The sequence below is a fragment of the Chenopodium quinoa genome, unplaced genomic scaffold (genome assembly GCF_001683475.1).
Source record: "Chenopodium quinoa cultivar QQ74 unplaced genomic scaffold, ASM168347v1, whole genome shotgun sequence".
NCBI classification, from domain to species: Eukaryota; Viridiplantae; Streptophyta; class Magnoliopsida; order Caryophyllales; family Amaranthaceae; genus Chenopodium; species Chenopodium quinoa.
In genome coordinates, this window is record NW_018745461.1 from 2143224 (window position 1) to 2160550 (window position 17327).

A 17327-nucleotide genomic window follows, 5' to 3' on the forward strand; every position below is an offset into this window, starting at 1 on the left:
TACTGACAAAAGTAGCATGCAAACTGCTTTGAAAAAAAATGTATCTTAGACACAATACAAGTCATAGGAATCGCACAGGGAATTATAAAATTAGAAACCTAATCAAGTATTCTTAAAAGGAGTAAAGGTTACTAATCCTACCTAGTTTACAAATTAATTACAAAAACTATTACATATGTCATAATATATGGCTGCAAGTTTTGCCTCTGAATCATCAATATATAGCCAGATGTAGAGCAGTTAGCTGCATCAACTTTTCTCGTGTCTACTTCTATGCATTCTTGTTCAACCTCAAGTAACATTTTATCATAGTTGTTTTTGGCTTGCCCATTTTATCCCATATCATCTAGATAAAATAGTAAGCATAGAGAACAGAGTTAATCACCAATGATAACAAGATAAAAATAACATCCTAACCTTGAAGAGCTGAAGTGCAATTATCTTGTATCATACCTGAAGTTCATACAAAAGAGACCCACAAGTAGTTTTTGCTTCTAAAAGTAGGGGTGTTCATACCTGAAGTTCATACAAAAGAGGATCATTCTGAACGTAATATTAAGAGATTTTTTTTTTTATTTACCACATGTATCAACCTGCACAAAAGTAAAGGAACACCAATTTAGTAATTGGACCAAAACTAAAGTCTAATATAATGAACCTAGGTGCATAATGTACAAGCACCACAATACTATGATTCAGACACTAAATAGTGCAACCAAACCCAACATTACCTACACAAATTCCCATAAGAGAAACTGCTTCAAAGAGCTCTAAATTTGCTTCAATAAGCTTAAATTACTAAGGCCTGACTACTAAGATGAGTCCTGATTTGCCCAATAATGCAATAAGCATGCACCATGACACCACAACAAATAAATAAAACAAATGTACAATAATATAAACTTGAATCTATAAGAGGAATGTAATTTCGTTGATGTATACAAGAAGCTACTCAAACAATGACATCTTTGACATAATCTATGAACTAATATCAACTATAATCTATCAATCACTTTCTACTTATCTATAGTACCCATCATCATTAGAAATACCCAAGCCAAACCTATCATCACAAATATATATATATATATATATATATATATATATATATATATATATACACTTGTATTAACCAATATAATAAAAATTTACAAAAAATAAATAAATAAATAAATAAAATACTAATTTCAGGTGAGGAAAACACAAATCTCACAATATTTCTAATCACACTTAATTTAAAAGAAAGAAATATCATTTTTCTAAGCTTGAAAATGAAAAACATGTTAGTGCACAATTGCACATACACTGACAATTGAATATGCAGATTAGTTTAGAGTCTTATTGATAGAAATAAAAATGTCGTGTGACCCTTAGAAAGTTAGAAATCCTTTTAGAACTCTCACTTTCTCTCAGAAATAGCCAGAGTTCTATGTAAAACTCCCATAGTTTCCCCTATAACCAACCTTCCGAACACCTGTCTTAGAAACCAAACTACTCTACATTTTACCACTACCACCGCCTTTCCCTTCTCTCATGCCTACTCAGACATTTTCTGCAACAACCTAGCAGCAGCAACCTTAACCTCAATCTAAGCTTTCCTCTCCTCGTCCGTCTTGGTAGCCTCATTAATCTCATTCGGCCTCCTTGGCTCCTTGCTTTCAAATTACCCATCAAAAATTACTTCAAATCTAAAGGCTCATTACTCTATCTCGTATTTGTCCCTCTTTCTTGTCTCATATTCTCTTTCTTATCCCCCCAACCTTATTGATTCCTCTTCCTCCCTCCCTATAAATCTATTTTTACGGTTTGAATGATTTCCCCCAACCTTATTGTCCCCTCTTTCTTCCTCCCTAAAACTGTATTTCACGGTTTGAATGATTTTTCCCAATCTTATTGTCCCCTTTCTCTCCCTCCCTATAACTCTATTTTTACGGTTTGAACGATTTTCCCAAAACCCACCATTGACCTTCTTTAGTAACTCTTTTGAAGGGTTTTATACTCCTTACCCCAAGCACACTCTTGATATGGTCTCTTAAAAGTGATCTTTTTATCTCTTTCCCTCTCCTTTTATAAGCTTGCAAAGTTTATAACATATGAAAGTTCATGCTTGATTCAAGTCATTTGGATAATGCAGATAGCACTTTTGAAATGGCTTTGCAAAACATAACAGATATCACTTCACATTTGCCTCTAAAAGCATATGAAAGTTCATGCTAGATTCAACAGTCATGTGGACAATGCATAAATCCCAACATAATTGCTCAACACTATCGAATGGTGCAAAAACTAATTTGCAAATATTAACATAACATACTACAGTCATTGCCCCAATACTATCAATACCAAACAAAATCACTAATTGATAACTGCAATAATCTTATTTAAATACATTGATCAGTTACACTGTAGATGCATAGCAAAAAGTCATCATAGTTCAAGTGTGAATCACATCACATACTTGATATAGTACTATAATAGATAAACAATCAGGTTATAAAAAAGCTTCTAAAATGTCACCAACACTGAAGAGTGAAGTCAAACAATGAAAATCATTGATGTTATGTTGTCAAAAGAAAAGTATTCCTTACAAAATTCGAGCAGTTTTAAAGCACTGGCCTCATTTAAAGTTACCTTAAAAGTAGCATGCACGGAGACATTAAAAAAGAGCCAAAAGGCAACAGGCAAACATCAGATAGATTACCTGAGTTTGGCTCATTTGCCATACAGTTAACACAGTAAAGCCATTAATTTATAGAACATATGAACCCTATGATAGAGATGTTGCTACTTAGAAATAAGACCATTTCAGAGGTCCCGGCTTACAAATAGTGTATAATTAGCCGGCCGCAAGAAGCAGAGAAGCTCATAAAAGTAGTTAGAAACATTTACATTAAAGTATACTTGTAGACAGATTCAAATCACGTTGATAAACTAAGTGTTACTACTTCCAACTTTATCCATTACACAATTTGAATTAAGAAAATACCATCATGTATATGAGCAAGAAAGTCTTGGTATTTTATATGATATACATGACACCATAGACCATATATTGACATCCATTCCCCTTGAGAAAGAGCAAGAATTTTAAACACCAACATAATATTCTCTTGGAATTTTCATAGCTCCTAAAATTATATGCTTTGACCAAATTGGTTGGACAAATATATACGAAGTATATGTGAATTTAAAAAATATCTTGGATGGATGGACGACATAGATAAGGCATATCAACTGACCTGAACTAAACAAATTTATAGTTGGAGAAAGATCGGCGTCAAGATAGGGCTCAAACAACAGCACACATTAATTATTAGTACCATACCTTAACTCAACACAAGAAGTATATCAAAATTGGAAGTGTTTCTACGCTTAAGACAGACAAGTTTCAAGGTAGATTTTACACGGGTTGAGCAAAATGATACTACAGTAGTATGCAACATCTATATCACAGTTGAGCTTAACAATATCAACCAGCTCAAAAACTAAAGATCACAATGCTTTAAAAGAAAAATTATTAGAATTGCAATGATCAAATTCAGACACTCAAATTTCCACACAATTTATGCGAAATTATTAGCAAAATCGATTCAAAAAAACATGAGTAAAGGGGAAACAGAAAAGCTAACCAAATCGTTGACAACAAGAAGATATGTCTCAAGAGAATTCCAAAAAACAAGAACAGGGACATCCTATGTTACTCGGACTCTTCGTTTTACCTCAAGTACCAGTGTCGGACCCTCGACACTCGGACATGGGTATGGCAATTGGACACTTCATTTTAGTTCAAAATCATAGAATTTTTTCACAAAATAGCCGAGTCGGATACTTGGACACATACCCGTGTCAGACATGGGTACCCGAGTCCGAGTAACATAGGGGACATCTACTTTCTACCAAAATATCACCATCCACCTCATCCTTGACAAATTTGTCTCTAATTAGACTCAACCTTTCTTTTTAGGAGTTTTGCAATTTCACCAAGCACTTGGTGAATAGGGTTTCTTAGGCGCCCTAGCAAAGGTTAGAATCAATAAAAAAAAAAAAAATAAATAAAAATAAAACCAGTAAGAACTACACATTATAGCAGCATGATTGGCATATTGGTAACAAGTAACAACAGATTTGCAAGTTGATCATGGTAAGATATTTAATTTCCAATTGCATTTTACTTAAATATTAGCCAATCTCACTAAGCTCACTCATTTGTACACATGTCAATCAATCAAAGCCTTAATCCCAAAAGTCATTTCCTCAATCACAAGCCAATTTGGTCCAATATCTTATTTTAATTAGCATTTATACCTCATTACAAATTTGTGCTGATTCAATGGCAATGGTCCTTATCATGTTAGATTTTTAGCATTTTGTCAGTTGCAATTACCTACGTTTTTTACACCCTTTTTTATTGTTATTTTTTCCTATTTTTTTAATTTAAAAGATCATGAAGTAAGTTTAGCCGTTTAGGAGCACACTAAAGTTTATAAAATAAATATCATTTTTTGAGTAGCAAAGCAAAGGATTACCTCGAATGTTAACCCAAACTTCTAGACTCGTGTGTGTCAAGGATGTACCCGGCTACTCTTGTACACGGATAAAACTGTAGCACTCGATATTTAAATTAGAGGAACACATTGATTGGGCTTGATTACTGCAAACAAAATCTCCCTTCCTGCACAATGTATCAAAAATTAACCATAAATAACCAGCTAATTAAAAATTAGTATTTGCTAAAAAAAGAGTTCAATGATGTGATAAGGTAACTATACTTCTCAGGATAAAAAATTGGCTGGTTATCAGGCATTTGAGTCTGTAGAGAATAGTTTGCATATTTGACCTCGAAAGTTCAATATCGAGAGCTTTTCCAAATGGCTAGTACAGTGGCCAAAGGAGGTGCGTAAAGCATAGCTTACTGTCAAGGAAGGGAAGATCAGAGTTGCTAAAGCTCAGTTGTATCAGGGCTAGCTGACAGATTCAAGCAACTTTGCTTAAAGGATTTACATGTTATTTACATATACCTATCCAAAATCCTACAAATACAACAATCAAATTGATTCAAACTTCACATTTCATTTATTCATTGACATATATAATTCCCGTTTTGTAAAACAGTACCCCCAACCTCAGCTAAACAAGAGATAATAAAACTAATGCAAATTTTCACCCAAATTTAAACACAGGTCACTAATTGTCAACACTATTGACTATATAAGCAAGAGATCTGAACTAACTCAAGCATCACTAACTCTCTCCTATTACAACTATAAATTAGTCATAACACACTAAGCTCATATCTGCCTTAGTTATTTGATTAAATTACGCGCTCTTGGAATTATAATATTTCCTCCTTGTCCCTCCTTTACTCACTCGCCTTTCATGGTTATGAGAAAATCAAAAGGATCCTATTAGAGTTATGTCTCTCTTCCTCGTTTACATTCAAAATGGTCTCTTAAGGTACTTCCCAATTCTCCCTCGGCTCCTCCTAACTCAAGCATCACTAACTCTCTCCTATTACAACTATAAATTAGTCATAAAACACTAAACTCATACCTTCCTTAGTTATTTGTTTAAATTACGTGCTCCTGGAATTATAATATTTCCTCCTTGCCTCTCCTTTACTCACTCGTCTTTCATGGTTATGAGAAAATCAAAAGGATCCTAAAAGAGTTATGTCTCTCTTCCTCGTTTACTTTTAAAATGTTCTCTCAAGGTACTCCCCAATTCTCCCTCAGGTCCTCCTACTTTTTTTTTTTACCCCATATTCTCTCCCTCTCACTTTCCTATATTAATGGTGGCAAATTTATTTTATTTACAAGTAATACTTGTCTCAAGCCCTTACAAGCTTTTTCTCAAAAACTATTACATGAGCTCTTGCTCGTTTATTACTGCACTTCTCATAAGCTAACCTAAACATATCTCTTTCACACCTTGAGTAATTATAACCAATAATTGAATAATTAATCTACCATAGAGGAACCCTATCCGATTGTTGTGAATCTAAGAACATACTCGCTCAAGTGAGAATAGATTAATATCCATTTTTTTTATGTAAATCTAAAACTATACTACCACTTCTCATTAAGCACATTTATCAAAAATAAACTCCATATCACTTGCTTCCCTTATCGCCTTTTACTTCCCTTCCCCCCTACTCTTTCTATCACTCAAGTCTTTTATGGTTTGTTTATTGCTTCCTCATACTATAATTGACCTCCTCCAGTGTCCATATCTCTTGCTCCCATATTTCTCTCGCACCGTCACCATCACATTTTCCCAATCTCTCTAAACCTAAGAAAGAGCTCAAAATAAATCAGTCACTAAACCTAAGAAAGAGCTCAAAATCAACTTCATCATTCTTACTCCTCATAAATGAGTCTCTGTTATTCAGTTAAATTATCTCCAACAACCTTAGGTTCGACAATTTCGATGACAAATCGGAGAGAGTAAGAGGTCCACTATCTCTCCTAAACGTATAGTACTACATTCAAACAACAAAAACCACAACAAACCAACAATAGCACAAACTTTAAATCCGTAAAAACACGCAAAAAAAATAATAAAATAATAATAAAAATGATTCAAATTAAACCTGAGATTTCAATGCCAAAACTCAACTTCAGTGAACTGATAGTGATTATGAAGCCATGGGTCTGAAAACAAAAACCCGACGTATCCTGCCATAAAACCAAAACCCCTTAATCCAACATTTTAAACAAAAGATATCGCAACTCATGAACTCACCCAATCGGACAAAAAAAAAATGAAAAAACTCAAACCCAACATAGTGAAATTGAAAATGCACGATTTAAAAAAAAGAAAAGAAAAAAAAAAAATAATAATAATAATAGCAGGCACTTACCTCAAAGTCGCTTCAATGCATCCATTCATTCATGAATCCATTAATCTAAAATCGGAGCAACCATTTTAGCCCCAAAAAATTCAGAATTATAATTTTTATATACCCAAAAACAAACCAAATTGGGCAAATTCAATAACAATACCTCAGTTTCAATGGAGGAGAGAAAACTCAGATTATGCTTCAATGGAAAAATCAGATTATGAAATGAAATGAAAAATCAATGGAGTACGCATCTTAATGGAGGAGAAAGGACTGAAAGAGAGAAAGGAGTGAGAAAAAAAAATGAAATGTAAAAGTAGAATGAGTGGAGATGAGGGAAAAGGGGAGAAAGTAATATGATGACTCATTAAATGAAACCAAATTGGAATGAAATGAACGAATTTCAAGCCAGCATAATTTCGGCAATTTTGCTCAATTGTACAGTAAAAATCATGGACTTTAGACTCATATCACTATTCCTCAAGGATGTTGACCAATTTTTGAAGGTTTCCACTTTTGAATGGGTTAAGATTATGGGTAACTTTTACAAGATTATACGTAAACCTTTTGCAATAGTATTGTCTTATAGGTAACTTATGTGATTTTAATTTTTAAGAGTAACTTTTGTGAGTATAAGAATAAATTTTAGGTATCCTGTCAAAAAAAAGAATAAATTTTGGGTAACTCTTGCAATTTTAAAAGGTAATTTTTGTAATTTTAGGGGTAACTTTATTAGACATGATATTCTATAAATGTACAAGGAGTTAACACTATTTCAATTACACGTACATATTAAGACTTTAAATAGTAAATAGGCTATTTTTGCAATTGATGTGTCATTTACTCATTTCGAGATGATTTTAAGGAAAAATTGTATATAATCTTTAGTGAATTGATCTACATCAATTGCGATAAGGTTTAAATATAAGAGCATTAATCACTTCAAAGGATTATTTTTTGTATGTTTTTGCACTAATTATGTTGACGTTGAACATAACACTCCTTTTAAAATGGTATTGTATGAATTAATTTTAGGAAAAATTGCCCAGAATAATCTGATCTTTGCCTCATCCGCCCAAAATAATCCCACCTTTCGATTATTTTTTAATAATCCGACCTTTATACCCAATCCGCTTTCAATGGTCCCAGGTGACTTGAAACCGGCTAAACATGTTACCATTTGTAACTTGGGATTATTTGCACACGTGGTACCACATTATTGGTCTAAAATAATAATACAAAAAAAAATAATAAAAAAAAAAAAAACCCAACCACCTCCCCTTTAAAGCCATACAAAGCCATACAAAGGTTAACATATAGCACACACCTGCCAGGCACGCCGGTGGGAATATGTGCGATTAAAGACAGAGGATACTGGAAGCAATGATGCAGAGCCATACGGAAACTTTTTGTGAATTACTGATCCACTGAAAAAAAATATATATACCAATGTTTCGTTATAAATTACTCACTGCCTTGAAAATATAGATCTAGCCAGGGAAAAAGAGACAAAAAAGTGGGCATTCAAATACACAATACCGAAATCTATCAACATTCAGTAATAATTAGACTAAAGCAAGCTAAGATGGTAACCACCAGGGTCCACATCCTCCACCATCACCACTCATAACAAAGCGTTGATTAGAATTAAGGATCATATACCCACACTCAACATAGGCACACATACCATTGTCTGAGAACGATGCGCTTCCAAGAAGCAAATACTTTTATAAATGGATGTTTGCAGAGTAGAGTGGCCACCTGCTACCCACTTATTTCAGCATTATAAGGCTGACCTAAAATACTAATAATAATAAATAAATAAATAAATAAATAAATAAAGCCCGGTGGCACTCACAAAGTCACAAAAAGTCCAACAGTGCAAATTCATCAAAAAAAATCCTACTTATCTTCTCATGTACGGAGTATTAACTAGCTATGCACACTTATTTCATAATGTAAAAATGATGGTAACTTGACCCTCTAGAGCATTTTTTTTTAGCAACAAAAGGCCATTTGAATTTATTATATTACTTGAAGTCACCAAAGCTTTACTATCAACTATTCTCTAAATAAATATATAAATGCCAAAGGGTAAAAATAAAAAATAAAAATCAAGCGGGTGTTATTCTTTACCTCATAGCAATGTGGCGTAATCTTCGACGTACAAGTCTATCATTCAAACTGCATCATCAGAAACAAACCATAACTCAGAATTTACAGCACATGTGATTCTAGAAATTTGAAAATCTAAATAGAAAATTACTGATATTCCTATAGGATATAATTTTAGTATTTCAAATGATTAGAGATAGGAACTGAATGCAATGTGATGAATTTTAAGAGTAATAAAATCTAGTTTATGTTATTAGTGTTGAATAGCTAGTATATGAGCATGCTGACTAAACAGTCTCTTATATTACAACATGAATACATCTCAATAACAATATATGAAAATGAGGGAATGCCAAATACTGAAGTCTAAACATGAAAGCAAAGAGGGAACCTTATTGGATATGTAATTTCAACTCCAGTGACGAAGAGCTTGCTTGGCTTGACCCGAGAAAGCAACCATAACCCGACACTGCATAAAAGTTTAGACTTAAAATAAGGAATATGATAGGAAGACCAGTAAATCACAATAGGCAAAGATAAAATTTGTAACTAAGAGTACCCATAAATCTTCTTTTTGAAAGACCCTTGTGGCGTCTTCTCCAAACCCGTCCAAGCCGTATTCATCTTTAGAAAAAGAAGATAAAGATAATTAACTGATTAAACAGAATACATCAGAATATGGCACATGCAGTTAGCTCTGCACTCATACATTTCTGCATACATAAACTAAAATAAGAGAAATCGAAAGGGAAAACAGATGGACAACATTAAATGGGTAACAAATGTAACATATCAAACAGGCTGCACAATATTTTGACTATTAGTATTTAGTACCCATATTTGCTCCAATTTTATTGAACTTCTCAACATCCCAACAAATAAAAATGCTAGACGTTAATTCTAAGTATCAAACAGGTTGTTCTTAGCTTGTGTCTGTCCCATTGAATTTGGCATGATCCACCATTCCACTAGAAGCTTAATACTGGCTAATTCAGGCTTCATAAACAAAACCAAACTGAAATAATTTCTGCTTCAATATGAACAGATAGCTGTTTAGGGACTACAAATGACAGATGGGGACGAGTATCTAACCCTAAGTTCACCACAAGATAACTACACATCATAACATTACGACTGCATTCAACAATCGAGCTAGGGGTAACTACTCTTTGCAGCAAACATCACAGCATGACAAATGACATTACTCCGATTAGAAAATGACTACCCAAAACACCAAAATTGGCAAATATACCAGCATACAACTATCAACAACTATCAAAATATGAAAAATAGCCCAGATTAGTCATATTTTATACTTCATCTCCCAAGAAATTACCCAAATTCAGAAATAATTAACAGTACAACAACAATCTTGCACCCCCACATCATTGCTACCAAACATCAACAACCCCATTTCAAGATTATAATGTCAAGACAATAACAATGAAACCAAGATTGTTATACTGCTTCAATATGAAAAGATAGCTAATAATTTCTGCTTCAATATGAACAGATAGCTGTATAGGGACTACAAATGACAAATGGGGACGAGTATCTAACCCTAAGTTCACCACAAGATAACTACACATCATAATATTACGACTGCATTCAACAATCGAGCAAGAGCATCATTACAAATGACAGTACTCCGATTAGAAAATGACTACCAAAACACCAAAATTGGCAATTTATACTTGCATACAACTATCAACAACACAACAACTATCAAAATATGAAAAATACCAGAAGCTTGGTATTAGCAGTAGCAGGCTGAGAAGAGGATGAGAGAGACTTCCAGAGAGTAGACAATAACTTTGACGTAGCTCGCATCATAGTTGCTTACTTGACGATGATTGTTTGAAGAATTAGGAGGAAGAAGGGTTTATCGAAGGATTATAAACCCTAGAAAAACAAATTGATGGAAAACATTTGTAGAATTAGAAATGAGTTCGCGGGTTGCCCAAGTTTTTACAGTATATCTTGTCCGAAAAAAAAAGGGGGGAAGTGTTGATAATAGACCTGGTTATTGGGCGGGTCGGTGCGGGTCGGGGTCACATTTTATAGGGTCAATATAGGATCGGGCCAATGCGGGTTGTGGGTTGATAATGTGCGGGCCTGCAAAATATCAATTAAAATAAATATTGGATAAAACAATTATTAAATACGTATGAATACAAATTAATCTATATAATTATTTTTACATTATGTATTTTCTTTATCAACTAAATTGGAAAAGCATGTTGGCCCTATATTGACCCTACCCAATAAGGGCCCTGTCCATTAATAGCCCTTTTCAATAAAAGCCCTATAAGCTTGACCCTGACCCTATTATCATTGGGCTACCCTATCCAATAACTACCTCTAGTTGATAAATGTCCCGTTAAAGTTTATGGGCTATTTTGGCCCTAAAGGATCTAAATTAAGATCAGAATTGGAAAATATAAAACGTAAATACCTCGTTTTGCGTATTAAGAAATGTCTTCATTTGCGTGTTTACATTTCAATCTGTAAAATGAGGTATTTACATAGTTTTTTTTTTGGCAAATTTAAGCTCAATTTGGTCTCTTAGAACCAAATAACCCCAAAACCTTTAACGGAACATTTTACAACGCGCTATAATCAATAAAAATAATAATAATTGGAAAGGGCCCCACTAAAGAAATTTATTAACGGTGGGATGGCGGCAAGGTTACAAAAAAAAAGTCTAAGATCTAAGAGCAAGATTAGCCCTCAGGGTGACATCATCATTTTATTGATTTTGTGATCTTAAGACAGGACTTTGTTTTTTTTTTAATGCATTTAAGAAGCTAAGTCTTAACAAAATCTGAAGTGGAGTCTTGAAAACTCAAGACTCAACTCTCCACACTATACACCGTGTTTTCCCTATATACATCAAAACAGAGTGTTTTGATAAAATAAAACTTTTTTTTATTTCTTAAATACATTAAAATCTATGTACATTTCTTAAAAAAAAAATAAAAAAAATAATAAAAAATTATAGATATGTACGTTTGTTTTAAATTTTTTATATGCAAAAATCATTGTTTATTCTATTTTATCTTAACTATGTACTTATCTTGTTGCAAAAAAATAAAAATACATACCAATCATAACAATTATCAATTTAAGTTATCTTAGTATTTAAACTATCAATTTTACATTAGTCATTTTTATTTTCCATTTACAACTATTTAATGCAATATTGTAATTTTAAAATTTAATGCATTTTTAAATCAATTAAATTCATGTAGTTCCATTATAATTTATTTTTTTTTGCTTGATCTTTTTTCTATTATTTTTCAACTATGACATCTAAATTGGGTTAGAAATTTGTTATCCCAATGTGAATATTTATATCATATTAAAATTGTATATGTATTTCGAAAAAATATATATTGAAATATATATGTTAAAAGACAAATAAAAATTAATAAATATTTTAAAGAAATCTAAAATAAGTCTTAGGATTGAAGAGATAAATTTGATTGGGTTTTAAGCAGTCTTAACATAATTAAAATTAAAAAAAATAATTAAATTTAATATAAAATCTGATGTAGCAATTAATTAAAATCTTAAGACTAGACAGGGCTAATCTTGCTCTTAGATCTTAGACTTGAGTAAGTCATACTCCATTTGATTATGTAGGGTGGTTTTCTTTAAGGTTTGGCTTTCTATGTTCTAATGCTTTATAAAGCTATTTCGAAAGATTCGTTCATCTTGCTTATTTTGGATACTTATTTATTCTTTGGTTAAGGACTTAAGGGTGGGCAGTTGTTGCAACGATCGGTTAAAGTGCGCGACGCGAGCAACAAAGAGTTCCATTAAGTACAGTGTCTATTCCGTTGAGGTTTAAAGCGGCATTGGCTTTTGGTTAGGTAGTTGTTGTTGCGTATGTTTGCCATTTTAGGACTTATGAAATTGTGATTTTTTTTTTTAGTTTTTTTTTTTTTAATTTTTTATACAGTATATAGGAAATATGACTTTAGTGATTGTATTTTGTTGTAGTGTGAGGAGAAATTGAGGGGTGAAGCTAGGGAGGTTTTTATAGGGTGTGCAATAAGGGTTAGTTGAAGAGTATAATAATAATAATAATAATAATAAGAGCAACTCCAATGGTTGCTTTTAGGGACTAGCTTGCAATTTTAATAATTTTCAAGCTAATAGCCAAACCATTGGAGGATAGTTTGATTGAAAATGTAGTAGTAGTACTAGTAGTGTAGTCTTTGTTTTTAAGCTATTGTCAACTATATGTCTACTTGTTATCTTGATCAGGTTAATTAACTTGTAGGCCTTTAGTAATAATATTCACTACATGTAGTTCAACCTATTGATATTCAACAAATCATAAGACCCTTATTTGCAAATTTTCCATGGGTACAAATTGCAGGCATACCACTTAACCGACATGATTGTACGTGACACGTGTGACATGTGTATACTTGACACGTATATGTGTATAAGGGTTGTGTTGTGTTCTGCGTCGACACGTTAATGATAGATCATTATGGGTTTAGTGAATTTAGTTGAATCCGTACATACTAGATTCGGATTGGAAAATTTCGGATATGTTTTTTTTTTACTAAAAAATAGAGTAGAAAAATAAGGGATAGATAAAATCTTCGTTGCATGGAAAACCTTAATTAATCTTAGGGATAGGAAAACATGTACAAAAATTAGAAAAGTAATAATAGTATTACAAAGCGAACTCCCTCTTCCTCATACATTCATTAGTAACTAATTAACTAGTTAATTTAGTTACTATCTTATTAAGAATTTGAAGGAGATACATAATTTATTGAAAGCAAGAAGAAATTATATTCCAAGTACTTGAAACATGTACCAAGTTTAATCCACCAAAAATTTTACATTATATTAATAATTTTGGTAGAAGCTTTAGGTACAATATAGATAGTTTGATTAAAATGTACTGTTCTGACAAATTAGATCAATTAACAAGACTCAAAGCGGGCACAAGAAGGGTAGCAACTCCATTAAGGACGGTGCCAACCTGCAAGAGAGGGATGCCTTGGAGGTGGCCGGTAGACACGGCCGCCCAAATGGGACAACCGGCGATAGGAAGCTCAATGAAGACCCTAAGATTAGAGACATCAACTAGGTTATTTATGATGTTTCCCACATTAATAGTGATCTTAAAGGAGCCATCAGTGCTAGTATTGGCTGAACCAATTACATTGCCATTGAGTTTAACCGCGATCTTGATGTTGGACAAGGGCGCGCATATGGGGCAGGTTGAGGTCACGGTGGGTGAGCACCGACAAGTTCCTACTATAGCAAGCACGTTCACGGTTAGGCCGTTGATTACTAGGGCGGCATTGGTTTCGGGTAAGGTGGTGGACATGATTAGTAGGGCTAGTGCAAGAGAAACAAAGGCTGATTTTGTTGTGTTTGCCATTGTAATGTTAGTTGTAGGAATTTAGAGTATGTATTTGGAGTTAGTGTGAGAAGAATGATAGAAATGAAGGAAACTATTTATAGGATAAATGTGTGATTGCAATATGCATGCATATGCATATACTTTGTATGTACTCCGTATAAAGTTTGAATAGTACAAGTATAATAATAATAATAATATAATAATAGTTGAATGATAAATCCGGAAAATGAGGATTTAAGGGATGGGTGTTTTTGTGTTCTTCCCTTAAAATTGTGCAAGTGTACTATGTACGTGTAACGTGTTGTGCAACTTTAAAAATTGATTCGGTGACCTTCTACTACATATACACCATACATGAGTTGCATGGGGTTTAATTTAATTTTCTTTAAACAATATGATGAGCAATATGATGAGCATAATATCTTCTACTTGTTCAGTTGTTCCGATCTGGTAGTCTTCCATGCATACGTTCTATTATTGCACTAGCCCTATTAACAAAGTCTAACATAACAAATTCTCAAAGGTATAGGACTTTGGGAATACAAAATGTGATAATAATTTAAAAAAAAAAAAAAAAGTACGTGACCACAACGTCACAATATATATAAACAATTATTTACGCATGCACATTCATAACAAACTCTCCCTATGGATTGCAACCTTATCAAATTGCACACTTACACTCTAATTAATAAAGGGAAGAACACAAAATATAGCCATCCCTCAATTCCCTTTTTTCCTCATTAATCATTATGTTTAATATTAAAATATAATTATTACCCCCTCCATTCCTATTGATACTTTGATAGTCTCTTCAGCCAATAAGTTTCAAAATGATAGTTTCATTTGCTTTTTTTTTTTTTTTTAAGTACCATTAATATTACGGAGTAACTTTTACAAAAGTCCCCTCCAATTTGCAACAATATTTATGCAAATTTAACTTTCTTATGTAACTTTTGCTTTTTCATATACTTTTATTACTTTCGCTCTCTACTTTTTTGCATACTCAAATGTAAATTTACCTTTTCAATGCACTTTTACTAGTTCTTATTAATTCCCGTGAAAATTGCTCATAAGAGACTATCAATAAGGACGGAGGGAGTATTTGGCAAAGCTAATGAATATCCAGGAGGCATTGGATGAGATAACTCAAAGTAAAACTATTAACTTGAAATAAACATTAATTAGACAGATCGACACGTGATTTAATTAGCATGCATTCCCAAATTTATACCACCATTTTAAAAAACTATTTTAATAAAGGGTTATATAACGTCCCGTGTGCTCTTTAGCAAGATCCTTATTATTTTCTATTTTAATTTTCAAACATTATTAAGCATACAATTATTATACAAATTGCATATACATTCCTATAAATAGCTCTCTTAACTACTACCATTTTCCTCACACTTCAACTAAATACAAACTACTCAACCATACAACAATAAATACATCCTTACTACATACAATGGCAAACACAACAAAATCAACCTTTGTTTCTCTTGCACTAACCCTACTACTCATGTCCACCACCTTACCCGAAACCAATGCCCTAATAATCAACGGCCTAACCGTGAACGTGCTAGCCATAGTCGGAACATGTCGGTGCTCACCCACCGTGACAACTGCTTGTAGAACCTGCGCACCCTTGTCCAACATTAGGGTAGGAGTTAGGCTCAATGGCAACATACTTGCTTCAGTCAAAACTGCCTCGGATGCTCGTTTAGGATCGAAATTCTTAACGTTGGTAACATCTTAAATAGTGTACTTGATATCTCTAGGCTTAGGGTCTTTGTTAACCTTCCCATCCTCGGTTGTCCCATTTACGCCGCGGTTAGTACAGGCAGCCTCGAGGGCATCCCTTTGCTTCAGTTGGGCAGCATCCTTAGCGGAGTTGGAACCCTTCTTGTGCCCGCATTGAGCCTTGTTAATTGATACAATTTGTTGTAACATAATCAATAATTTAACTATTATACCTTAGCTTCTACCAAAACTATACAAAGTTAAAGTATAATGATATTTTGGTAAATGAAACTTGGTAATAGTTTTATGTAATTGATTTTGTTTATGCTTTTGAAAATGTATGCATCTCCTTCCTTAATTAGTAACTAATTAAATTAGTTACTAGTGTTATATGAGGAAAAAGGAGTTTGTTTTGTATTATCTTTACTTTCCTTAATTTCTTTGTACGTGTTTGTAACTTGTAAGATCAATTATTGATTTTCCATGCAAAAAAGATTCTACTACGTATATAAAGAAGGATGTTTTTCTGTTTTCAATTGAAGTCCCCTAAACTGTCCGTTTGATAGTTGAGTTACGATCAAAATTTTAAGCTACAACCATTACGGAGTACAAAATAGGTGCTTTGCATTTCATAAAGATGTACGTCGTAAAACCCTATTCGTATTTTATTATGGCCTTATTTGGTATTTGGCTATTGGTTAGTTTGCAAGCTGCTTGTATTGGCTTTTTTAGTAAATATTTGTTATGATTTGGCTATTAAAACCATTTACCAAACAAAATGTTTGAATGTTAGATTAACCAAATGCTAAAGCCAAAAGCCGATTAAAGAATCATTTACCAAGGCATATATCAAATCAGATCATGTCAAATGGGTATAGTTATCCAACTCATGCTCACCAGTAATTTTATTTTTTAATACTTGTACTAGCAACATATTAATACTACCTCCGTTACACAGTGTGCAACGATTTGACATAAAACATTGAGGAAAAATGTCTAATCGTTACATATAACCTGTAACGGAGGTAGTATAAGATTTTGAATTAAAAAAAATGTTAAGCCATCGCTACGAATTTTGCTTAAACAAAACGAAGGTATAGTTTTACTAACACACTATATGTAGTAATCAATGCATTCTCGCTAAAATAAACTACATATTCAAAATCTATTAACGGGGATAATCGAAAGAGGAGACGAGTATAAGCAAAAAAGAAAAAAAAAACTTTTGACAAAAGA

General features: G+C 32.9%; 1 protein-coding gene across 5 annotated transcripts; it reads right to left on the reverse strand.

Annotated features, from left to right (window-relative positions):
* On the reverse strand, window positions 1-10919 carry LOC110714764. Of its 5 annotated transcripts, none has more exons than XM_021893313.1 (10): window positions 10697-10919; window positions 9513-9577; window positions 9345-9422; window positions 8975-9022; window positions 8166-8265; window positions 6860-6904; window positions 6590-6674; window positions 4527-4672; window positions 517-593; window positions 1-346 (listed from the first exon to the last, which is right to left on the reverse strand). In XM_021893313.1, the coding sequence occupies exons 1-6, from the start codon at window positions 10784-10786 to the stop codon at window positions 6872-6874; spliced, it is 414 nt and encodes a 137-aa protein (XP_021749005.1). In that variant the 5' UTR covers window positions 10787-10919; the 3' UTR covers window positions 1-346; window positions 517-593; window positions 4527-4672; window positions 6590-6674; window positions 6860-6871. The 5 variants fall into 5 exon arrangements, 4 of the variants coding, with proteins under 4 accessions (XP_021749005.1, XP_021749004.1, XP_021749003.1 ...); XM_021893312.1 differs by having other exon boundaries at window positions 454-593; XM_021893311.1 differs by adding an exon at window positions 4770-4912 and having other exon boundaries at window positions 1-593.
* Window positions 10920-17327: the final 6408 nt, after the last annotated feature.